General features: G+C 42.6%; 1 protein-coding gene across 2 annotated transcripts; it reads left to right on the top strand.

Moving 5' to 3' along the window:
• The first annotated feature begins 3,131 nt into the window (after positions 1–3,131).
• SLC35B2 (solute carrier family 35 member B2) lies at positions 3,132–23,836 on the top strand. Of its 2 annotated transcripts, none has more exons than XM_083349461.1 (4): positions 3,132–3,230; positions 16,300–16,496; positions 18,094–18,254; positions 21,384–23,836. In XM_083349461.1, exons 1-4 carry the CDS (start codon positions 3,220–3,222, stop codon positions 22,320–22,322), a joined length of 1,308 nt encoding a protein of 435 aa, XP_083205587.1. In that variant the 5' UTR covers positions 3,132–3,219; the 3' UTR covers positions 22,323–23,836. The 2 variants fall into 2 exon arrangements, with proteins under 2 accessions (XP_083205587.1, XP_083205588.1); XM_083349462.1 differs by having other exon boundaries at positions 3,151–3,230; positions 16,303–16,496.
• Positions 23,837–25,993: the final 2,157 nt, after the last annotated feature.

Here is a 25,993-nt window from a genome sequence, read left to right as displayed (position 1 = left end):
ATAGCTACTTGGTAGGGATAGCTAAACTCAAAGAGTCAGCATTAATGACTCAGGGGAGAGAAATAATAAGTAGAGTACTGCAGCTACCTAAATTTCACTTAAATGTAGGGAAGAACGTCATGAGAGTAAGATCTGTACAACAATGGAATAGCTGTGGAGTTTCCATCTCTGGAAATTTTTAAGAGGAGACTAATAGCTACCTCTCATTGATGATTTAATTGATTTTCTAGCATAATGCAGAAAGTTAGACTACATGATCGTTGTAGGATGCTTCACTCACAGCAATGCATTTTGCAGGACATTTTCTTTATATTTTCCACAGCCCTATTATGCCACCATATAAACCACTTTTATACTGCATTTTCTATTTGTTCCATTTGTTAGAAAGATATGTACCAGTAGCACGATCCACATTATATGGTAGCAGTCTCAATGATAATAAGAGATACCTAAGCAAACCAAGATTTCAAAAATCTTACTAACTGCATATTCTTGGTAAAGAGGTAAAGCTCTCTGCTACATTTGAAGATCTTTGGTGTAATCTGACTCTGGGTGACTGCGACCTTTCATCCTGCACACCAAACTGTAGGTGGAATATATAATAACCTACTCATTTTGGGAAATTCTTTCAGCCTCCACATAAGCATATTAGTAGAATGTCACTGCAAACATTTAGATTCCATTGTGACTCCCAAGAGATTGCCCACATCTTATATCAGAAACGGCCCACACATTTTCACATGCCTACACATCATTTTCTGGAAGAGGAGACACACATCACTCTTTAACAGTAAGAACAGAAAAGTTCTTTTGTCCACCCATAGCCACAATAAAATATGTTCTTTCATGCATCCCAATAGCTCTTCTGCAGGTAATTGCTGGGGAAATCAACAGTCAGCTACTATTAAGTAAAGATTCAGATCCCACACATTTTGTTTTGAGCATTATAATGCAGTATCAATTTAATTATGCATATAATGACAGCCAGAGAAGGCTGATAGATACAGAGACCAGCTTTTTTTACAATGAATTCTTCCTGTATGGTTTAATTTACATTATTAGGTAGTATATGCCATTTATAAGATACCGAAAGCTTTGATAAATTTCAACAATTGATTGGCTTAGGCAGTGATCTGAAGATTGATTTAGGTACTAAATTTAAGTACTAAATTTTCTCATACTTAAATATGACCCAGATTGTTGGGGGCAATTAAGCTGACTTTGTAATAATGCCGCTTGGGGGAGGTGTGAAAGCCCTAATAAGCAGGCGTATACATAGAATGAAGGCTACTGCTAAGTTTGTAAGCCTCCCTGAGTCTTCGGAGAAGGGCGGGATATAAATGGAATTAAAAAAAAAAGTAAAATCAGACTGCTCACTGGGAGCACCCTAAAAATGAAGCTTTATTTTGGACACATAATGAGAAGCCAGGAATAAGTGAAGAAGACCTGATGCTATAGGTATTTGCCGTGAGAAGAGAGGGCAAAGAATTGAATGTGATGTAAACTTTGCCCTTTACGTGGTTATCTGTGACATTGCCATGCAAGTAGGAAAGGGTGTGATATCCTAAACCAGACATGTGAAACACAAGGCCCGGGGGCCAGATCCGGCCCGCGAAGTGGTTTCATGTGGCCCCCAAAGCCATCCTGGAAACAGTGAGGGAACGGCCCCCACTGCCTTGGCCCTGGCCCAGAGACCCTCCTCCTGCCAGAGACCCTCAGATCTGTCCCACTCCTGCCCAGGCCCCCATAGGCACCCTTGATGCGAACGATGTAGAGCTGGCCAGGCCCACCCAGTAGGCCATACGCACTCTAGCCACGCCCACCCAGTAGGCCATACACACTCTAGCCACGCCCACACAGTAGGCCACGCCCACCCAGGCCATACCCCCCCCCCCCGAGGGCAACCGCAATGCTGATGTGGCCCTCAATGAAATTGAGTTGGACGCCCCTGTCCTAAACTATGTTCTGTCATTTTGGCTTCCTTGTAGTTAGGAAAGGATGGTTATGCCTGACTTTGGAAAATCAAAGACATTTTTATTTTTATTTTTTAAAGGGAGACAGAAGAGTAACTACAATAATCAGCCATTCTCATTGAAGACACAAGCATAAGTTTACAGGAGCTCAGAAATACAATTGACCTACAGTAGAGACCTGGTAAAATAGATGCTCACTGGCCACCAGAGAGAGTCTGGAGCTCTCTATTGCTTAGTCAGGCTAAGCAGAATCAGAGTATTGTATAGCAATAGCACTTCAATTTCTTCTGGGGGAGAAAAAAAAAGCAAGCGAAGGCCATAGCTATGCCAAATTAATAGTGCATTTACTCTCACTGGTATCAGAAATGCTAAATATGAAACAAAATGAATTTAGGAGGCATAGAGGCAGACTGAACAGCAGAACCTCTGGCTACTGGGTGCAAAAGTCAACCGGCCTTTCAAATCTGGACGGGCGACGTTGTTTTCGCTCGCCGTCTTGTCATCTCGGACTTGGCCGTTTGTGAGCATCCTTGCAGGGGTCTTCAAACTCGGCCCTTTTATGACTCGTGGACTTCAACTCCCAGAATTCCTCAGCCAGGCATGCTGGCTGAGGAATTCTGGGAGTTGAAGTCCACGAGTCATAAAAGGGCCGAGTGGACTTCAACTCGTGGACTTCAACTCCCAGAATTCCTCAGCCAGGCATGCTGGCTGAGGAATTCTGGGAGTTGAAGTCCACGAGTCATAAAAGGGCCGAGTGGACTTCAACTCGTGGACTTCAACTCCCAGAATTCCTCAGCCAGGCATGCTGGCTGAGGAATTCTGGGAGTTGAAGTCCACGAGTCATAAAAGGGCCGAGTTTGAAGACCTCTGGAACAAAGCAACTCTTGCTTCTTGCAAAGCGAGCACTCGGGGGAAGAGAGAGACCTTGATTGGAAATGCACCCCCCCCCCCGAGTCGTACCGTAAAATGGAAACGCTCCCCTCCTGCTCGGGGCCGCCTGTTCACTTTCCGTCCCAGTCGTGCCCGGCTTTCCATCATCCGCTCGCGGGGCTCCTTCCCCTTCGGGAACCGGGTCCCTTGCTGGGGCCTCCGGACGGTAGGTGGCGCTGTGGGGGGGGGGCTCTTGAGGCGCGAGCGGCCGGACGAAGCGCTGCTTCTTGGCCTGTGGCGTCGGGAGGGAGGCGCGGCCCTTTTCGAAGGACCTGAAGAAGTGCTGGGAGCACCGCGCACCGGCCTCGCCGGCATCATGGGCCGCAGGTGGGCCGCTTTGGCGGGCGCGGGAGGAAGAGGGCCTTGGCGAGGGGAGGAAGCGCCGACCCACGCCTGCAATCTGGAAAGCTCAAGGAAGCCGGTGTTTGGGGCGGGGAGGGGGGCGCAAAAGGGGCGGAGGTGCCTCGGGGAGCAGAAGAGACCGTGGCGGCGTGGCTGCCGCTCCCGGCAAAAAGCGCGGGATGCTTAGTTCATCCCCAACCCTGGGAGAATCTAACGGGGACTCTCTCTGTCACTGGCAAGGCTGAGAGCAGTTCTGGTTGTGTGTGCGGTGTGGAGACCTTTCCATAGAACAGCGTTTCCCAACCTTAGGAACTTGAAGATGCGTGGACTTCAACTCCCAGAATTCCCCAGCCAGCATAGCTGGCTGGGGAATTCTGGGAGTTGAAGTCCACGCATCTTCAAGTTCCTAAGGTTGGGAAACGCTGCCATAGAAACTGGGCACTTTGGGTAGCATTTTTTTCTCCCCCTCTTTCACATCGGGAGGTGGATAGTAGCCGTGGCTGGCGATTAAACTTTTTCCGACTGGACGCGGGATGAAATCGGCGTTCAGTAGTAAAGAATGGAGACTACAGAGTCGCATTTGTTCAAGGTTTGGCCTTTCGGCGTCATTTTATTTATTTTATTTTATTTAATTATATTTCTATACCGCCCTTCTCCCGAAGGACTCAGGGCGGTGTACAGGGCAATAAATATAAAAAAAAAGCGGAATACAAAAGTTAAAAAATGATTAAATATTGAGCTCAGTTTAAAACAGCATTACAACATATTAAAACCCCAACCCTAACCCATCAGACCAGGTCAGATGAATTTGATGAATAGCTGGGCGGATAATTGTACCGTTAAACTGGACTGCTCTGAAAGGACTCCTGCTGCATTTTAATATTTCATGTAATTGCAAATTACGCATTGTTCCTAACAACCTTCTGTCCTACTAAAAGCACAAGTAGGAACTTAGAAACAGAATGGATGGGCTGTAACCTTTGAATAGGACAGTGGTTTGGACCCACATTAAGTAATTGCAAATACAGCCTGTGGAACAAGAGTTTTAAATCTAGGTAATTTATGAATTACCCATGTGTCACATAGCTAAAAATTTCAGTGGGAGAAAAACAATGTTCTGCTAGTCTGGGTGTGCAAAGATGTGATTAAAGTGTATTTGCTATGCCTGTATAATTTAATGCATGATTACTAACAAATTAAATTTATTTGTTGAGGCTTCATTGTTAAGATTTACATATTAAACCTTTCTTCCAAAAGGTTTCTATGATACTCAAAGTTGACAGTGTAATTTTTGTACTGCATATGTTCTGAGACTTGATCACTGATTTTCATTCAGTCCTTCATTTATTAGAGGGGAAAAACCAGAGGATCACCTTTTCAAGGCCACTTAGTTTTTAAAGAGATTTGAATCCAGTTTTTTTCCTGCCAAGGACTATAGTTTGATTGGATCCTACAAGCTTTATTTACATGTCATGGCTAACCTGGTGATCCTGTCCTCCAGTGAATTCAGTCACTTTTGATTGGTATCATATATTGTATGCAACAATGGATTTTGTTGACTAGCAGCCAAGTTTTTAGTCCTTCCAGCCAAAAATAAAGAGAATTAGGAGGCAGTTGCAACCCTTACCACTTCCTGCCTCTTGTTTTTCTCCTCTGGAAGGGGGATGAGGAACTTCTCTGTTGGCAACAGCAGGATCAGTGCCATTATTTAACAGGTTTTGGAATACCCATTTCTATTTCCTTTTTACCTTCCCCCCTTCCAAGTGGCTGCTGGAATGAAATGGTTACAGAATTACATTGTTGTAAAGAAAAGGTTTGTTTTTATAAGATCTCTCTTTCTTGTGATCCTGTATGTTGGAAGGGATAGTTAATTCTCGTGTTAAACCCTAAACTTACTTATCCAGGGAGTTGCCAGTAATCAAGAATAACTAAAAGACATAGAGGCAAAAAGTGTTTACCTTGTGGGGAGGACTAGTTGACTGGTGGGAATTAGTTTAGCCCCAAACAAGAATTGCTCTAGATAGGAAAAAAAATCTAGCCTTATCTGAATTTATTGGGTTAATTACCTGTAATTTTGGAGTTTGTACAACTTGTTTTCCCCACCCCCTCTGCCAACAACAGTTATGCCTGTTGTGCAAGTGACACTCAACGCCTTAGCACAACATTAGATCTGAAATACATATATTTACAGAAACACAAAAACAGTCTCCCGCTAGATTTAACCATATTTGAATCTTACTTTCTTTACACAAAGCTGCAAAGCTGTTGACAAATCCCCCAGTAAAAAACAGATTAAAAGAAAAATTAACGTGTCCTCTGAAATAATATAAACTCAACAACCAGTAGCAAAATACAAAATAAATTTGGTACCATGCAAACATACTTATAAAGAATATTATAATCACTTGACATCTGACAATCTAGTAGAGAAGGGATAGGATGAACCTCTTTATGGAACATATTAGATAAATACAGTGCCAACACTGAGAAGATTTGCTACCTCTACCCTTTTATCTAATAACTTATATTGAATGAAAGTGAAAAACAAATTTCAATGAATACTGAATTTCATGAATATAAAGAAGATTCATTTTATATTATTACTGTCAGCCTGAATTAGTCCTCTGCAGGATGAAGCCATCTTCATTGAAGCTTATGAACCATAATCTACTATGCTGATTCAGAGTAGCTTAGTAGAAAGATGGTTCTCAGCTTCCTACTCTAAGACTGAAACAGAGTTGCTGGCACAAACTCATCCAGCCAGCCTGCATGCTTAAGAGAGGACTAGAATCTCTGTTTCACTGTTCCTAGTCCAGCAACGTAACCACTGTACTACACAGGCTCTCACTTTACACACACACATACACGCACCATAAAATTAGCACCCAAGTTAAGTGGCCTGATTTATTAATATCAAAGTTTAGTTTAACATGAATAGTGCTAGTTTTAATAGTTTTAGAACACATGGTACCCTGAATCAATCATGTTAAAGTTAACCTTCCAAATGTTATCTTTCCTTTTAATCTGAATGTTCAGCATAATTCCTCTCATCATGCATTCTCATGCTACCCATTAATATTTCATGATGTCCATATTACATATACTAACATCCAAAATACTCCTAACACACTCAGAACAAACTTGTGTTAGCGGGTTTTGGAAGTTATTTTTATTGTGGAACATCAAAGAAAAGGTTTTGACGAATAATTTTACTTAATATTTATAGGCTTTGCACTGGTGTTATATGTGTATATGTAAATTTATAGAACTATTCATTTTTGCTCTTGTTCACAGTACCCTCTTTTTTATTGATTCAGACACCGCTTATTTTATTCCATAGTGTTGTAAACTCTGGATTTCTCTAGAGCTATAAGAAATAAAGAAAAAGAAACTATTGATTCATTGTCACATGAAATCCATTTATGTATATATTTACATGTTCTCTTCTTCAAAGTTCTGTCAACTTTGGCTTCTTATGCTATGAGAATCAACTTTGGTGATTTTTTTTGTAAAAAAACCTTGCATTGTTTCTTGCATTCACACTTCAGAATGCCCATCTGTTGAAAATGCCAATCATAGGAAAGCTCAGTTTTTCATGGGTTGTTAGTTTAGATCAGGGGTGTCAAACTCGCAACGTCACGTGACGTGTCATGACATATCACGACTTTTTTGCCATTGCCGGCAATGGGGTGGGTGCAGTTTCGCTATGATGCATTTGGCCCGTGGGCCAGCAGTTTAACACCTCTGGTTTAGATTTTCTTTGTTTTTAAATTATCCTTTGCTGGTGATTTCAGCTTTCAGTGATTACCGTATTTTTCGGACCATAAGACGCACTTTTTTCCCCAAAAGTGGGGGGGAAAACGAGGGTGCGTCTTATGGTCCGAAGGTGATCCGTATGGCCAGCCCCAACCTCTGCAAGTGGAGCAAGAATCGGCACGTGCTGAGAAACGCCGATCTCACGCTCCTGCACTCTCCCTCGCTCGGTTTCAGCTTCCCTTGCTACAAGAGAAAGCAGGCTGAAACAGAGTGAGGAAATTGCCAGGAATGCGAATCAGCTGATCTCACACTGCTGCAATCTGCCTCGTTTCAGCTTGCTTTCTCTTGTAGCAAGGGAAGCTGAAACCGAGCGAGGGAGTTTGCAGGAGCGCGAGATCGGCCGATTCGCATTTCTGGCAATCTCCCTCACTCCGTTTCAGCTTGCTTTCTGCAAGAGAAAGCCGGGCTGCAGGGCCGCCTCCGCGGGTACTGCTCTAATGCAGAGAGGGAAGGACAAAGAGGGAAGGAAGGAAGGAAGGAAGGAAGGAAGGAAGGGACAATGGGAGAGGGAGGGAGAGAAAGAGAGAGGGAGAGAGAGAGAGGGAGAAAGAATTTTTTTTCTTGTTTTCCTGCTCTAAAAACTGGGTGCGTCTTATGGTCCGGTGCGTCTTATGGTCCGAAAAATACGGTAACTCGTAATTGTGGCAACAAATAATGATTGCTCCTGATAACCAAGTCTGACTATGCTATAAAAATTAAGCAATACTAAATTGGCAACTGTATCCACTGTAACTTTTTATTGCAGCAATGAGAATTACATTTGGAGCTTATGAAATTTTGTGCTGTATTTTTAATATCTCAGCAGTAGAGACAGATTTAATTCAACTAGGAATCTCGTCAAATTTAAGCTATATTTTAGAACTAGTCTTGGAAGTCAAATAAAAATTACACAACAGATTTCCTTAGAGTGAAAGAATTCTCTTGGTTCGTGATGAAGTAAATAGTTAATTTTTTAAAACTTGATTGGAAACACTACAAGATCCTATATTTATACTCTGCATTAATCTAGAGCAATATTACTAATACTATTTCACATAGAACCTAGTTAGACTATGAAATTTGCTTTCGTTTAGTGATATCTGTCTACTTGTATGAGTTTAACAAGGGGGACTAGGCAAATTGATGGTTTCTAATAGTGAGGAGAGTTGGTTATTATATCTTAGCTCTGAAATTCTAAGTAGCTTTTCTGGAGAATGAGTAGAGAAGTTATTTATTTATTTATTTGCCAAATTTAGGCACCACCCATCTCACTCTCAGAAATAGCATGATGTTCAGGTCCTTTTTATGAGTGTCCCTGAAGCATATCTGCTTAAGAGAATAATGTCCTACTAAATAGCCTCCAGTCTGATCAAATCAAACTCTGATGTTTTTAATGTTCCAGTTTGATACTTGAACTCTTTAATTGAAACCAGGCTTCACCTTTCATTCATATGTGTGTATTAATACAGAATTTGTAAATATTTTGCTATTCCTAAACTACTCTGACTCTTGTTCAGATTGTTACATAAGAGATTAATAAAGCATCCATAGAACTATAGTTACACAATGGCTACTTAAGGACAAGAGGTCATTTTTAGGAAATTTTACTCTTTCCCTGGTTATTTGGCATTGGCATTTGGAATTTGAGTCTGTGAGGATTTGTAATCTACCATGTCAGTAGTTGCCTGAAGGGCTAAAATGGAAGGGACTGCAAGTTTTATTACAAATATCCCTTGCCCTTAACTACTGGGGCATGAAAAGTATGCATATCCAATTAGATGGGAAACAGTACATGAATGTATGAGCTCAAGTTTCCTGCTAAGTTTGTGGGTTAGAAATTTTGAAAGGTTCTTTCGTGTCTAATGCTGAAGCTGATGATGCCAGCCAGGCAGAAATAAGAGCTTACCTGTAACACTAACTGGTCTGTTGCAGAAAGCTGGAATAGAGAAACAGTATTGTAAACTTCATTAGCCAGGGAAGTGCTAGTCAGAGAACAAAGGTGAACCATTATTTGGCTGTTTCATTCTCTTTGCTGAGAACCAGTGATTCTAGAATTCTTCTAGTTTATACAGTGAGGGGAAAAATTATTTGATCCCCTGCCGATTTTGTATATTTGCCACTGACAAAGAAATGATCAGTCTTATCATTGTAATGGTAGGTTTACTTTAACAGTGAGAGACAGAATAGCAAAAAATCCAAAAAAATGCATTTCAAAAAAGTTATAAATTGATTTGCATTTTAATGAGTGAAATAAGTATTTGATCCTCTAGCAATCAGCAAGATTTCTGGCTCCCAGGTGTCTTTTATAGAGGTAAGGAGCTAAGATTAGGAGCACTCTCTTAAAGGGAATGCTCCTAATCTCAGCTTGTTATCTGTATAAAAGAGTCCTGTCCAAAGAAGCAATCAGATTCCAAACTCTCCACCATGGCCAAGACCAAAGAGCTGTCGAAGGATGTCAGGGACAAGATTGTAGAACTACACAAGGCTGGAATGGGCTTCAAGCCTATCACTAAGCAGCTTGGTGAGAAGGTGACAACAGTTGGTGCGATTATTCGCAAATGGAAGAAACACAAAATGACTGTCAGTCTACCCTGGTCTGGGGCTCCATACAAGATCTCACCTCGTGGAGTTTCAATGATCATGAGAACGGTGAGGAATCAGCCCAGAACTACACGGGAGGATCTTGTCAATGACCTCAAGGCAGCTGGGACCATAGTCACCAAGAAAACAATTGATAACACACTACGCCATGAAAGCCTGAAATCCTGTAGCGCCCTCATGGTCTGCCTACTCAAGAGAGAATATGTATGGGCCCATCTGAAGTTTGCCAATGAACGTCTGAATGATTCAGAGGAGAACTGGGTGAAAGTGTTGTGGTCAGATGGGACCAAAATCAAGCTCTTTGGCATCAACTCAATTTGCTGTGTTTGGAGGAGGAGGAATGCTGCTATGATGACCCCAAGAACACCATCCCCACTTTCAAACATGGAGTGGAAACATTATGCTTTTGCAGGTGTTTTTTCTGCTAAGGGGACAGAACAACTTCACCGCATCAAAGGGACGATGGATGGGGCCATGTATCGTCAAATCTTGGGTAACAACCTCCTTCCCTCAGCCAGGGCATTGAAAATGGGTCGTGGATGGGTATTCCAGCATGACAATGACCCAAAACACATGGCCAAGGCAACAAAGGAGTGGCTCAAGAAGAAGCAGATTAAGGTCCTGGAGTGGCCTAGCCAGTCTCCAGACCTTAATCTCATAGAAAATTTGTGAGGAGTGGGACAAAAATCCCTCCTGAGATGTGTGCAAACCTGGTGGCCCGCTACAAGAAACGTCTGACCTCTGTCATTGCCAACAAGGGTTTTGCCACCAAGTACTAAGTCATGTTTTGCGAAGGGGTCAAATACTTATTTCACTCATTAAAATGCAAATTGATTTATAACTTTTTTGAAATGTGTTTTTCTGGGTTTTTTATTTTTATTCGGTCTCTCACTGTTAAAATAAACCTACCATTACAATTATAGACTGATCATTTCTTTGTCAGTGGGCAAATGTACAAAATCAGCAGAAGATCAAATACTTTTTTCCTCACTGTAATAGATTAGAGTTAGAGTCACACGTCATGTGATGCAATCTAGTTTGACACCCGTGATTTAGAGCAGCGTTTCCCAACCTTAGGAACTTGAAGATGCGTGGACTTCAACTCCCAGAATTCCCCAGCCAGCATAGCTGGCTGGGGAATTCTGGGAGTTGAAGTCCACGCATCTTCAAGTTCCTAAGGTTGGGAAACGCTGATTTAGAGCAACTGGGGCTTTCAGAATAGTAAATGAATGGTATGTGGAGGGCTGATGGTGGTGACAGTTGATAATTACATGTAGTGTTGAAAAAATGGATTGAGAAATTTTCTCTCGTAATAATAAAATGGAGAGTAATCGAATTTATTTATTAGATTTATAAAATGACCCAACTTCATGATGACTCTGGATGGCTTAGAAGAATAAAAGCAACACAAAACACCAGAAAGCAGAAAGGAGATAAAAGACATCCAGAAGAGGCAGCTCAACAGAAAAAAATCCTACGAGAACACCCGCCCCTCCATCCATTATAATCCAATGCCTAGGAGAAAAATCATGTTTTAATGACCTTTTGAATGAAGACAGTGTGGGAATTATATGAATCTATGGAGGAATGCTGTCCCAAACGACAAGAGCAGTGACTGAGAAGGCCCACTTCCTGGATCCCATCAGATGACAATGTTTGATTGATGGGACCTGGAACTTGACATGGGGTTGTGGGGTTTTGGGGAGAGGGATGTTGGTGTATGTGTGTACTGATGTTAATGTGACATAAGGGTGGCTATAAAAGATGCTTAAATGAGACTGACCATCTGAGGACCTGTTATCACTGGTAATTTCTGCCTATCCTATTCAATCAGACAGTTCATTTTTTTGTTTCTTTCATAGCCTTATGTCACACCAACATCAGTACACACACCCCATCTCCCCTCCTCCCTTCTTGGCATTCTCCAGTTCCCATCAATCAAACAGTGTTTTCTGATGGATCCAGGAAGTGGGCTTTCTCTGTCACTGCACCTTGTACAACACTCTGTGACATAGGGGCTTTATAGCTGGTAACCAAGAATTGCATCTGGAAACTAACTGGCAACAGTGTAACTCGCAGAGCAGAAGCACCACAGTCTAGACCAGGGGTAGGCAACCTTGGCTCTTTTATGACTCATGGATTTCAACTCCCAACTAGACCAACTGAATGGTCTTTAGGGCAGCCTTATGTAGAGTATATTGTAGTAGCCCATACAAAAGGTATTCAGGGCATGAGTATCTGGAGGATCTTGTGGTCCAGGATGGGCATAACTGATGTACATGATGGACTTGGGCAAAGACTGTCCTAGTCATATCTGCTACCTGCTTTTTGAGAAGAGTTGCAAATCCAGGGAAAAAAAAACCAGATTGTGTGCCAGACCTGAATGAGAAAGTCTTATTGCATCTAGGATTGAAAAAGGAGAAACCCTGGGTTGGGCAGTCTTGTGCACCAGTTGTGCCCATTCCTGGATTGGTGGGGTCTGCTCATGGTTACTCATAAATGAGTCTGTTCCTTCCTAGTCAGACTCTCCAGATACTGAGCTAAATGGTATTCCAGGTCAGTAAAATGAAACCTGACCAAACGTTTGACTGCAAATCAGATTATGAAGTTTGCTGCCATAAAGCATAGTAACAGCCCATAATTTTAATGGCATTAAAAGGCAAATGCATGGAAAGCAAAGCCATCAATTACTGCTAGTTATAATGTTTCTATATGGCTTCCAATGCCAGCTACTAATAACCATTCATTTTGGGTTTTGGATGGCCTGAGTGGAAGGGATGCTATCTTGTGCTTGTGAGATTCCCATAAATATTTGGCTGGCCAGTACTGGAACATATTGTTTTTGCCTGATGCACTGCACTTGTTAGATGTTTATATTATGTTCTTTCAAATTGTATTGAATATGCAATGTATATTCAATAAAGGTAAAGGTTCCCCCGCACATGCGTGCTAGTCGTTTCCAACTCTAGGGGCCGGTGCTTATCTCCGTTTCAAAGCCAAAGAGCCAGTGTTTGTCTGAGGATGGCTCTGTGGTCATGTGGCCGGCATGACTAGACGCCAAAGGCGCACAGAACACTGTTACCTTCTCACCGTAGTGGTCCCTAGTTTTCTACTTTCATTTTTACGTGCTTTCGAACTGCTAGGTTGGCAGAAGCTGGGACGAGTAACAGGCGCTCATTCTGCTATGCGGCACTCGGGATTTGACCCGCCAAACTGCCGATCTTCTGATTGACAAGCTCAGCATCCTAGCCCACTAAGCCACTGCGTCCTTCTATGTATATTCGATACAGTGTTACAAATCCAAGACCATCTATTTCAGTTCGGTGTCAAATAGGAAATTTAAATCATATTATCCCACAACCAGACCCAGTACTCTGTCATTGATACAAACTAGAATAATTTTAATACATTCTTAATATTAGACACAAGCCTTGTGCAATGTATCACAAAGGAGTTATTATCGGAGTTTCACAGAGCCGCAAGCACAGAGTGCCCTTGAGGACCACTCGGAGGCTTCAGCTGGTGCAGAATGCGGCGGCACGAATTGTGATGGGGGTTTCCCGATACTCCCATGTAACACCTCTACTCCGTGAGCTGCATTGGCTTCCGGTTGCCCTCTGGGTGAGATTCAAGGTGCTGGTGATGACCTATAAAGCCCTAAATGGCTTGGGTCCAGGATATCTGAGGGAACACCTGCTGCCAGCATCAAGCTCCCTTCGCCCAGTGCGCTCCCACAGGGAGGGTCTTCTCAGGGTGCCGCCGGTAAAAGATTGCCGGCGGATAACACCCAGGGGGAGAGCCTTCTCTGTGGGTGCGCCTGCCCTCTGGAACCAGCTGCCCGTGGAGCTTAGGACTGCCCCTGACCTTCGGTCATTCCGCCGGGACCTGAAGACCTGGCTCTTCGAGCTCTCCGGCCCAGGCTGAGAATTTTTAACTGGGGTTTTTATTTTTTAGGGATAATTTAATCTTTTTAAATTGTTTTTAACTTTTGTATTGGTTTGGTTTTAAATACCCTGTAAACCGCCCTGAGTCCTTCGGGAAAGGGCGGTATATAAATCTAATAAAATAAATAAATATCATCCATTCAGTTGCTGTGTGGCAAGAACAACAAATTCTGCCAAATATTTTTTACTTATTAATAGTATTTATGTACAGCAGATCTCTGAAAATCTCTAGCCGCTCTATTGTTTTCAACTACTGCTCTGCTTGGGAAGACATTTTGGCGTGGCCACTTGTCTTGCTCCAACCATCTCGAACACTTCCCTCCTCCTCCATTCCCTGAGGCCATTCCTGTCTCTCTAGGGTCCAGGGAACTACTCCGCTCTCACTGTTAGGAGGGACCATCTCCAGTGTTTTCTGTCTCTCATCCAGGGTAATGCTTGCTCTCTTCAAGCCCCTCCAGAATGTTGGAATTTCAGGAGTTGCAAAAATATAGTTTACGTTAAAAAAACAAACAGAATTTTGAAGATTTCACCATTTATCTATCAGTTATTTTTTTGCCTTCTTGGATATTTTTGCTACAGAAAGATAATGCAAGAGATGTTGAAATTAACCTCACAGTGACATGGGCTATATAAATTCCTGTTGATATTTTCTCAAAACCATGCTTCTGTTGTATCTTTTTGCAACTTTTCTGTTGCGAAAGGTCTTGCAATGAAATAATGTCTCCCCAAGACTGTTAATGGGAAGAAAAGGGAAGTGCTATTGGAACAGTTGAAGGGGCTGCGGTTTCATTTAGAGGCATAATCTGCTTTGAAAGCTCTTTCAGGATTTGGTACAGTAGCGGAGTAAACTATGTTAGGCAGAAATTCTCTGCCTGCTCAGAAATAAGCTGTTTCATTGAGGGAAATTGCTTCTGGGTGGTGGTTTATTCTGAAAAGAGAAGGGGAGGCAAACGGACAACTCCAAGCCTCTATTGCATGGTGTGTGTGTGTGTGTGGGGGAGGGAGAATGTAGAGATTTCAGGAGGAGACTCAATGCTGCCGTCTCCAGCATTTTTTCAATCATTAACCTTAAGCCTGCTGTAAAATTCTCATCAGGATAGGTGCTACTCAGTGAACAGGATGAGCGAACAATAGAGCAGGGGTGTCAAACTCAATTTCATTGAGGGCCACATCAGCATTGCGGTTACCCTCAGGGTGCTGGGTGGGTATGGCCAGGGTGGGTGTGGCCTACTGGGTGGGCGTGGCTAGAGTGCGTATGGCCTACTGGGTGGGCGTGGCCAGCTCTACATCATTCACATCAAGGGTGCCTATGGGGGCCTGGGCAAGAGTGGGACAGATCTGAGGGTCTCTGGCAGAAGGAGGGTCTCTGGGCCAGGGCCAAGGCAGTGGGGGCCGTTCCCTCACTGTTTCCAGGATGGATTCGCGGGCCACATGAAACCACTTCGCGGGCCGGATCCGGCCCCCGGGCCTTGTGTTTGACATGTCTGCAATAGAGGATATTTGTACAACATTAATCTAGTTACCCCTTTTGAATAGTGTAATATTTCTTTTGGCTGGTCCATTACGCAGTTACACAACAGACAGATGTTACTCCCCTGCTATATCTTAATTTCATTCTGACGTCTGAAAATACATCGTTATGATTTCCTCCAGAACTCATGCACAAGTTGCTGAATCGTAAGTCCCAGAGGTCCACACCGATACGCTCAACGGAGCGAGAGAGATGGTATGGTTTTGTACTAGCAGCTATACAATCGTTTCATGAAAGAACCGGTGCTATTTTCCATTGCCCTTGAGAGATAGCTCTTAATACTCTCCCCCCTCCCCCCTTCACTGACATGCCTGGAAATAGTGAGCTTTATGGTGAGGATTGTACTTTTTTATTGTGATTGTCTCCAGCTACTAATGTTTGCTTTGTAGGAAGGTCTTCTTACTTCCGGGATGACCTCCTTGTTCCAGTATGCGTTGTCTAAGGTGCAAATATGGCTGAGACGTGTGGCTGGAAGCTGAAAGCTGTTTTGAAATACTTGTTTTGAAAATCTGTTGGGGAAAAAAAAATGCACGCGGGTAGCCCTCGACCAACAACCAAGCCCAACATTTCTTTTGCTGAGTGAGGCATTTGTTAAGTGAGTTTGGCTCCGTTTTACGACTTTTTCTGCCCCAGCTGTTAAGCGAATCCCTGCAGTTCTTCATTTAGTAACATGGTCGTTAAGTGAATCTGGCTTCCCCATTGTCTTGTCAGAAGGTTGCAAAAAAATAATAATGAAAAAATGACACTGCAGCTGTCGTAAATATGAGCCAGTTGCCGAGTGCCCGAATTTTGATCACGTGACCGTGAGGATGCTGCAACGGTGGTGCCACTTTTTCTCAGCACCGTTGTAACTTTGAACAGCCGCTAAATGAACTATCAGTTGTAAGTTGAGGGCCACCTGTAAATGCTATCCTAGTTTTGCCCAGTAAAAGAGGAGAGGGAGAGAGATGCAGAGGAAGAAGGCCTTCTGTGTTCTCCCCTCCTGTGTTTAGGGCAGGGGTAGGCAACCTTGGCTCTTTTATGACTCGTGGACTTCAACTCCCAGAATTCCTGAGCCAGCCATGCTGGCTCAGGAATTCTGGGAGTTGAAGTCCACGAGTCATAAAAGAGCCAAGGTTGCCTACTCCTGGTTTAGGGAGATACGTGGATTTCCTTTGTCTTACGGCTAACTTGTTCTTCTCAGCAGGTTCTGCCTGTCTCTTGCGCTAACTGCTCTTCAAACGGTGGCTGCAGATGAAGCGGGCCCCCTTGTTCACCAGGATTCCTGGGGAGACTTTTGGCTGTTACGTTTTTTGGTCAATGCTGCCGGTTATGCAAGCATTCTTGTGCCAGGTTTTTTGCTTATACAGTATTTTAAGAAGAAGAATTACCTTGAAACAGGTAAGTACCTATAGCAGTGATCTTTTGCATCTTTTAGAGACTGAGTGCCCAAACTGCAACCCAAAACCCACTTATGTATCATTGGGTGGGCGGGGCCCATTGGGTGGGTGTGGCCCATTGGGTGGGCGTGGCCAATTGTGTGGGCGTGGCTGCGGTGGTAATGGCAGACTGCGTGGGACTAAAAAGTTCAATCAATCAATTCCAACTTTGCGAGATCTTTTTTGAGAAGTTGAAATTGATTGCACCTCTTTTTTTTTTTGCGCACGGCAGTGGAGGCCTAAAGCAAAAAGGTTTTATAAAACCCAGCTGAAGGCCTAGGACTGGGGTGACGGTGCGCGTGCCCACAGAGGGGGCTCCGTGTGCCACCTGTGGCACGTGTGCCAGGGGTTCGCCATCACGGACCTATAGGATGCATCTCCTTCTGTCTTTTTGTCAGTTAAGTATATAAAGCTGTTCAGGTACTGAACTGGTGGTTGGAATGGTTAGTGGGGAAGATGACGTGAATAAAACTGAAACCGACTTGCAGGAAGACAGAAGCTCTTTGAATGGGTGACTTCCATGCCCCGAGGCATAAGTGTACTCAATCCTCTCAAACAGCAAGTGTACCTACCGCTTGACAGTTTCCTTCAAGTCTGCATTGTCCTAGAGACCTAGATGACCTTGGTAGATGTTATAAAATTACCTTTTACTGCCTCCAGCTGGTTCACATATTATACTCTTTCTGGATAAGAGTGGATGTGGTGGCGGTATTCTATGCATGGGTAGCCTCCCCATTGGATTGGTAATGCAAAATGTGAATGCTAGCTTGCCAAAGTGGGCAAAATTCAGCCAGATGGAAATCTCATTATAAAAGTAGCAAAGGAGTGGACTTGGTTGCTTGGTTTCCCCCCCCCCCCCATTCTATTAAGATGCTCCCTGCACATTTAAATTAACAGGAAAGAGTCCTCTTATAGTGCCCTGTGCAAGAAATTCCCATCCAAATGTGTACTGTGTTCTAGAGCACAATGAAAATTTTATTGTCCAGTAATTTCAGTTGTATCTTTTTATTTTTTCAATTGTTTTATTATTATGCCCTGTGAGTAACATTTGCTTCCTGCAACCATTTTGGTAAGAGACATGGAATATGAATTTGGCTTTCTATATCACCAGAAATAAAGAAAATGTATCTTGGCAGGAGCAACTAACATGAGAAAATGAAAATAAAACTGGATTAACATGGATAGTGCTGGTAGGAATAAGTTTGTAATTAGCATTAATGAAAGGGGCGATGGCTTAGCGGTTAAAAATGCTGAGCTTGTCAGCTGGAAAGCTGTTGGCCTGGGTTCGAAACCTGAGCGCTGTGCAATGAGGTGAGCTCTTGTTACTTGCCCCAGCTTTTGCCCACCTAGCGGTTTGAAAGCATGCAAGTGCAACTAGATAAATAGGTACCAATAAAGTGGTAAAGTAACAAGGTTCCGTGTGCCTCGGCATATAGTCATGCTGGCCACATGATCATGGAAATGTCTTTGGACAAAACTGGAAATGGGAAATCTTTACCTTTAGCCATTGAGATAATTGATTGCTGTAGATGATTTTCTTTTTTCTTTTTCTTTCTTAGGCCGTGGAATTTGTTTTCCAGTAATCAAATCCTGTGTTTTTGGCAATGAGGCCAAATCAGTGCATCAGGATGATGCCATTTCAGCAGCTCGAAATGAGACTGTAGAGTCATCTACAGCCCGTCAGGTTTTTAAGCTGCTATTCTGTGCGACTGGCTTACAGGTAAAGAACAGATAGGCTTTAGATCACTCAGTTTTGGATCACCCAGTTTTGAGACTGACAGGAAATTGCAGATAGTTCTTTACTTACAACTACAGAGAGTCTGCAGAAGATTCTCTGCAGAGAGAGTGAGCGAAGAAGGCAAGGAGGGCACAGTGTGAGTGGGCAAAGGGAAGGAAGACATGGTGTGTATGGGAGTGAAGAAGGGTGCAGTGCAGGTAAGAGACAGAGGAGGAATGTGTGAATGACAGAGAGCAGTGTACTTGCAAAAAGGCTGCAGTTTGTGCAAAATGAAAGAAGGGAAGATGGCTGAGGCTTCCAGGGGAGGCTGCAGTTTGCACCACATCCTCAACTCACACACTGCCTGGATCAGGCCATCCCCACCTCAGGGCATCCTTTGCTCTTTTTCTGGGACTCTGCTTACTGAACCATGATTCTCTCTCATCAATGGTAGGCAGAAGTGGTCACATGACATCTTGTTTGATGACTAATTTGCTTAGCAACCAGGTTTCTAGTCCCAGTTGTGGCCCTAAATTAAGGTTTACCTTTATGAGAAAGCCAAGTACCTGTTTTGTAACAACAGAAGTTGGGAACAATATAATTTGCATGAAATGAACGTATAAATATATAAAATGAAATTTACAACCTGCAAATTGCAGCAACACTAATTTCTCCAATTGGTAAAGGAACTTGACAGCGTAGTTAGCTCATAGTTGAAATATAGATGACGTAGGGTCCAAATAAGTTAATTTTCATCTGTAATAGAGATAACTGAGATAGCTTAATGTAATGGAGATAACTTAATGTAATAGGAGAATCAGGGATGTTAAGCTCATTCTTGTAACATCCCTATAACCACGATGAGGTGATCACTGACCTCGTGCCAGACATCCTAGAATGTGAAGTGAAGTGGGCCTTAGAAAAACTGAGCAACAACAAAGCTAGTGGCGGTGACAGTATTCCAGCTGAGCTACTCAAAATCGTAAAAGACGATGCAGTAAAAGTGCTACGCTCAATTTGCCAGCAAATTTGGAAAACTCAACAGTGGCCACAGGATTGGAAAAGATCAGTTTACACTCCAATTTCAAAGAAAGGCAGTGCTAAAGAATGTTCAAACTATCGCACCATTGCACTCATTTCACATGCTAGTAAAGTAATGCTTAAAATCCTACAAGCTAGACTCCAGCAGTATGTGGATCGAGAACTACCAGAAGTACAGGCATGATTTTGAAGAGGCAGAGGAACTAGAGATCAAATTGCCAACATACGCTGGATCATGGAGAAAGCTAGGGAGTTCCAGAAAAACATTTACTTCTGCTTCATTGACTATGCTAAAGCCTTCGATTGTGTGGATCACAACAAACTGGCAAGTTCTTAAAAAGATGGGAGTACCAGACCATCTTATTTGTCTCTTGAGAAACCTATATGCGGGTGAAGAAGCAACAGTGAGAACTGGACACGGAACCACTGATTGGTTCAAAATTGGGAAAGGAGTCCGGCAAGGCTGTATACTGTCGCCCTGCCTATTTAACTTATATGCAGAGCACATCATGAGAAAGACAGGGCTAGATGAATCAAAACTTGGAATTAAAATTGCTGGAAGAAATATTAACAACCTAAGATATGCAGATGATACCACTAATGGCAGAAAGTGAAGAAGAATTAAAGAGCCTCTTGTTGTGGATGAAGAAGGAGAGAAGTTGGGTTGAAACTTAACATTAAGAAAACCAAGATCATGGCATCCGGCCCTCTCAATTCCTGGCAAATAGATGGGGAAGAAATGGAGGTAGTGACAGATTTTATTTTCCTGGGCTCCAAGATCACTGCAGATGGGGACTGTAGCCAAGAAATTAAAAGACGCTTGCTCCTGGGGAGGAAAGCCATGGCAAATCTAGACAGCACACTAAAAAGCAGAGATATCACCCTGTCAACAAAAGTGCGTATAGTCAAGGCTATGGTCTTCCCAGTTGCAATGTATGGCAGTGAAAGCTGGACCATAAGAAAGGCTGAGCGCCAAAAGAATTGAGGCCTTTGAACTATGGTACTGGAGAAGACTCCTGCGAGTCCCTTGGGACTGCAAGGTGATCAAACCGGTCAGTCCTAGAGGAGATCAACCCTGACTGCTCTTTAGAAGGCCAGATCCTGAAATTGAAACTCAAATACTTTGGCCACCTAATGAGAAGGAAGGACTCACTGGAGAAGAGCCTAATGCTGGGAAAGATTGAGGGCAATAGAAGAAGAGGACGACAGAGAATGAGGTGGCTGGATGGAGTCACTGAAGCAGTAGGCGTGAGCTTAAATGGACTCCAGAATATGGTAGTGGACAGGAAGGCCTGGAGGAACATTGTCCATGGGGTCGCGATGGGTCGGACACGACTTCGCAGCTAACAACAACAATAGGAAAATCTCAGCTATTGTTCTTTGTAAACGTAGTTTATCGTTTAGCATTATTTGTGAACCAAGGCATTATGGTTTATTGTACAAACTAGTTAAAATAATGAAATGAGGTTAACATGATGTGTGCTAACCAAATTGTTCTTGAGTCAGTGGTATATGCTGAATGCTAGGAAAACTTGTAGAAATTTGCAATATCTAGAACTTAGAATCTTTAAGATTCTGTGAATTCACCTTTTACACAAATGCACAGACTGTAACATCTCACCCAATCATTTTTAATTTAAACCTAAAGGTTTGGCTCACATAGATAAGCTATTGATATTTTAAAATAAGGTTCCCTAATTTTTGATTAGCAGGAGGTTACTTGCTTTTTTAAAAAAAATTATTCTAGTTTCTTATGACCTCTTTTCGTCATTTTACACCTGTGCAAAATGACAAGCAGGCTATTGGGTGCTGATAACTTTTTTTAAATGTCAGTTGCCTAACTGCCAATTCTTTTCTTCTGGCAGACTAGGCCTTACCTGTAAGGGATAAGGGAATAGGGTCAAATCTAGCTTTTAGCTTTCAGTTAGTGCTGATGAAGTGTTTACAAGCATTTTTCTAACAACAGCCCATTTGTCCATCACTGGATAGATAGAAGAGTTAGAAGATTCCACTCAGAATGTCAGACGGTTACCATGTGTCACTTCCTCTCTGATAGTCGCTGTGCTAATCACCGTTCTTCTCTCTCTGTAGATCTCCTATTTGACATGGGGTGTCCTCCAGGAACGTGTCATGACCAGGTCATATGGAGCAAGTGACTTAGAGCCAGGAGAGAAGTTCAAAGATTCTCAATTCCTCGTCTTCATGAACCGGATCCTGGCCTGTACTGTGGCTGGCCTCTGTTGTGCTCTGATCAAGCAGCCCCGTCATGGCGCTCCCATGTACAAGTATTCTTTCGCTTCCCTCTCCAACATTCTCAGCAGCTGGTGCCAATATGAAGCTCTCAAGTATATCAGTTTCCCCACACAAGTGCTAGCCAAAGCCTCCAAGGTGATTCCGGTCATGCTGATGGGCAAGTTGGTGTCACGCAAAAGCTACGAGTACTGGGAATATTTAACAGCAGCACTCATTTCAGTAGGGGTTAGCATGTTTTTGCTCTCTAGTGCTCACGACAAGCATGTCTCCACCGTCACGACCTTCTCTGGCGTGATCCTCCTCGGGGGCTACATTGCTTTTGACAGTTTCACTTCCAATTGGCAGGATGCCCTCTTCACCTACAAGATGTCCTCAGTGCAAATGATGTTTGGAGTCAACGTCTTTTCTTGCCTGTTCACCGTGGGTTCGCTGCTGGAGCAAGGTGCCTTGATAGAATCCATAAACTTTATGGCACGGCATTCAGAGTTTGCTGCCCATGCTGTGCTTTTGTCAGTGTGTTCCGCTTTTGGACAGCTGTTCATTTTCTACACCATCAACCAATTTGGAGCAGCTGTCTTCACCATTATCATGACTCTGCGCCAAGCCTTTGCCATCCTGCTTTCTTGCCTCATCTATGGCCATGCAGTCACTGTGATGGGTGGGCTGGGAGTGGCTGTGGTTTTCATAGCCCTTTTCCTCCGTGTCTATGCCCGCAATCGCATGAAGAAGCGAGCAAAAAAAGTACCTGCTGGCGAGGGCACAGTACAGAAGGTTTAGGAGAGGCAGGAAAAGCTGTGTCCTCTCCACCAGATCCCAAGCATTTGCTTAATCCTGGTCATGAACTTAAAAGAGCTGGAAAAGAGGTGGAGCTTGATTAATTTTTCCCAGATGATTTTTTTAAAAAAATACTGGGTTGACTTGAAGGAGTGCTTCTTCTGACTGTTAACGTCTGAGCAGTCTTCTCAAAACAAGTGGTACCACGCTCCTTTCCTGAGTGAACAGATGGGAGATGAGCCTAATAGGCTAACCCTGACTTGTGGCTTTTAAAGAGATGGCTTATTTATGATCAGGGCAAAGTGAAGTTGATTTTGTACAGTTCCCATCCTGCTGTCTGAAAAGGGAGTATCAAGAATAAAACTTTGAAAAGTTCTAATCGGAACAAAATATCCAGACTTCACTATTGGAAGGCCAACCTGGCCCAGCTCCCAGAGGAAATTTAGGACTTTTCTTACTGCGGGTAACCTTTTTCTATAATTGAGGGGGGAGGGGGGGCTGCACTTAAAAAGATTTCAGCCTGTGAGAGCCATAGGGACATGGCAATATTTTGGTACAGTCATGCCAGATGTTCACCTCCCCCTTTTTATTTTTCAGCAAGACTCGAGGTAAAGCTGAAGGACAAAATCAGCATTTAAAAGTTTCAGATGTCTTAACATACCGGCTTTCCATCTTTTTTAAATATATAATTAGATCAAATTAGTTGGGATTGCATAATGGCAGCCATTTGCAGCCCACTTGCTCCTATCCAACAGATTTTGATTTGTTGAAATAGTGAGCTCTTTCAAATCACTGCCTCTGCGTTTTCTAGTTTGGTGTGCTCATAATTTTGCTGAAAAGTTTAGATAGTTTTGCTTTTGTTGGTTCTTGCATTTTGCTAGCTGACTGTCCACCATTTTCTAGAACCTCGAGTCAATTCTTGGAACATTTTCCTGGGATTTATAATTGTAGCAAGCAGTTCAGAAAAGCACATCCATTATCTTTTTAAAGGTTTTTGGAAGAGGTTCAATTTTTTTTTTCATTGTCCTTGACAAGATGGTACAGCTGTACATCTTGACTTTGCAGAATTTGCTACAGCTTCTCAATTTACATGAGGAACCAGCAATACAAGACAAATAGGCCAGTCTTGTATTCTTCCAACAAGATGGCTTCCCTTGAAAACTTGAGTATTGCAGAGCTCTGGCATAGACACTCTCATTTTACACAGTGCACTCAGCATGTTGTAACTGTTGAGGGTGAGAACTTTGAATGTTGTTGCTCAAAGCAGTTCCCTGGTCTTTTTATCATTTTTGGAATTAAGAAACAGTAGCTCAAAGTTGTACATGACAGGAGTGATGGATATGTCCAAACACAGTTGCTCTGAAACCTCACTACAGCATTGGAGTTACTTTTCCAGTTCCACCCAGAATGTCTGGATTTTACCAATTTACCAATTTTAAACTGCCAAGCTGAAATTGTGCAGGGCAAATATTTCTTGAAATACAACTACGGTATCTTATTTTATTAAATTTAAAATATGCAGCAAAGAAATGGCTCAGGCTACGTTTTGTAATCTGTAAATTACGTTGAGCATAGGGTAAAGCAACCTAGCCCCTTGCTTGGGAATTTTAACATTTCCTCACACCCTAAAATTGTGTGAACTAGTCCTTTAATCCAAGAACAAATAAGGACAGATAACTTCACACAACAGTTGTTATAAGCAGTAATTCCTAATTACAATGTGGCTCTTTATGCACCCATTTGAGTGGAAGTTATTGTTGTATGATGGGTAACCCAGTATAGAAATTGAAAACGATAGGGTTGCAGCCCCTATTACATGTATTTTGTATGGAGTCTTAGACCAATAGATCACCCTAAAAGGTTCTGAGGCATTGATAACTTCTTGTGGAAGTGACACTTCTTCCCAAAGCCTAAGATAGAATGGTTATAATATTGGACCAGGGAACCAGCTAGAGATCCAAAAGTGGGAATTTATGACTAAAAGAAGTAGATTGAATGCCCTCAAAGAAAGAAGGTAATGGTGCTCCAATTTTGGATATACACCATTTCATTTTCCACCAAAACACTTGCTTGTTTAGCAAGATATGCAGATCTCTTAGTGAATGGTAAATAGAAAGTGAGGTACTCTTGTCTATGTGGAGCTGGAGTTTTTTTTCTTTGGGGCTAAGAGCCCTATTTAAGGGACGTGGTGGCTCAGTGGGTTAGGACACTGAGCTTGTTGATCAGAAGTTCGGCAGTTTGGCGGGTCAAATCCCGAGTGCTGCGTAACAGTGAGCACCTGTTACTTGTCCCAGCTTCTGCTAACCTAGCAGTTCGAAAACATGTAAAAAATGCAAGTAGAAAAATAGGGACTACTACAGTGGGAAGGTAACAGCGTTCCGTGCACCTCTGGCATCTAGTTAGCCATGCCGGCCACATGACCACAGAGATGTCCTTAGACAAGCGCTGGCTTTTCGGCTTTGAAATGGAGATGAGCACCGGCCCCTAGAGTTGGAAACGACTAGCACATATGTGCGGGGGAACCTTTACCTTTAAGAGCCCTATTTAGTTTGTTTCCATAATAATCAAAAGTACATTGGAAATTAGAGGCTGCAGTGCTTTGAGTCAGTTTTTGACTCCTGGTGACTGCCTGGACAAAATCCCTGCCGCTTTTTTGACAAGGTGTTTTGGAATTGGTTTGCCTCCTTCCTAGAGCTGCAAGACTATTTCCCAAATCACCCAGGTCTCCCAGTTTCTAGCCTAGTGCCTCAACTACCTCTGCGTATCCAGAATTGACATGTGATTTCTGATCAAATGGGTATTCTACAGTATAACATCCAAAATAAAGCTACTGTGGTTCTGTGCAAATATATGGAAGGAACAGCTAATAAAAACCCCCCACATGGAATTGGTTAAGATCAGGATTTAAAGAAGAAACTGAAGGCTTGGTTCTAGGGGCTGAAGCTTTGCCAACAAATTGTACGAAAGCAAACATTCAATATATAACAACAGTAGCAAATGTCTCCTTTGTAGTGAAAAAGATGAAACAATTGACCATTTGATCAATGGCTGCAGCAAAATTTCACAAACTGACTAAAAGCAGCATCATGACCAAATTGCCAAAATCATCAGGAATATTGCCAGAGTTTTGGATCTGAACGTAATATAAACCACTGGGGCCATCAAATTGAGAAAATTTTAGAAAATGAGCAGGTTGAATTTATTGGACCTGAATATCCTAATTTTACAAAAATAACCCCACCCTATTCTGCTTGGAATTATTTATATTTTTAGGTCCCCATCTTAATAATTCTTAAGTCTTCATCTGCCTTAGACTATGAATTTAATTGTATATTACCCACACAGTGAAAACTGAAGAATCAAGATGCCTTTTGGAAATAAAATAACATTAAGAATATGAGTGAAGATCACTACAAATACCTGATCAAATGAGTATTCTACAGTATAACATGCAAAATACAGCTGCTGACAAACATTAAACATACTGAAGTCAAGGTTAGAAGTGAGTTCATCCAAACTCACAGGATGAAATAACATCAAGGCAATTATCACCTGGACAATTCCAGTCATTAGAAAAAACAACAGCTGGAATAGTAAACTGGACACAAGCAGAACTAAAAGCCATGAATAAGAAGACAAGAAAAATGATGACAATAATTTATGCCCTTCATCCA

This window comes from Vipera ursinii (assembly GCF_947247035.1).
Source record: "Vipera ursinii genome assembly, chromosome: 1".
Taxonomy (NCBI): domain Eukaryota; kingdom Metazoa; phylum Chordata; class Lepidosauria; order Squamata; family Viperidae; genus Vipera; species Vipera ursinii.
Note: the sequence above shows the minus strand (reverse complement) of the source record. Positions and strands in the feature narration are given on the sequence as shown.

Bases quoted from the DNA above. Each gene is read 5' to 3' on its own strand.
- SLC35B2 (XM_083349461.1), top strand. The intron at 16,497-18,093 runs GTAAGTACCTAT...TTTCTTTCTTAG, and splicing joins GAAGAATTACCTTGAAACAG to GCCGTGGAATTTGTTTTCCA. The intron at 18,255-21,383 runs GTAAAGAACAGA...CTCTCTCTGTAG, and splicing joins TCTGTGCGACTGGCTTACAG to ATCTCCTATTTGACATGGGG.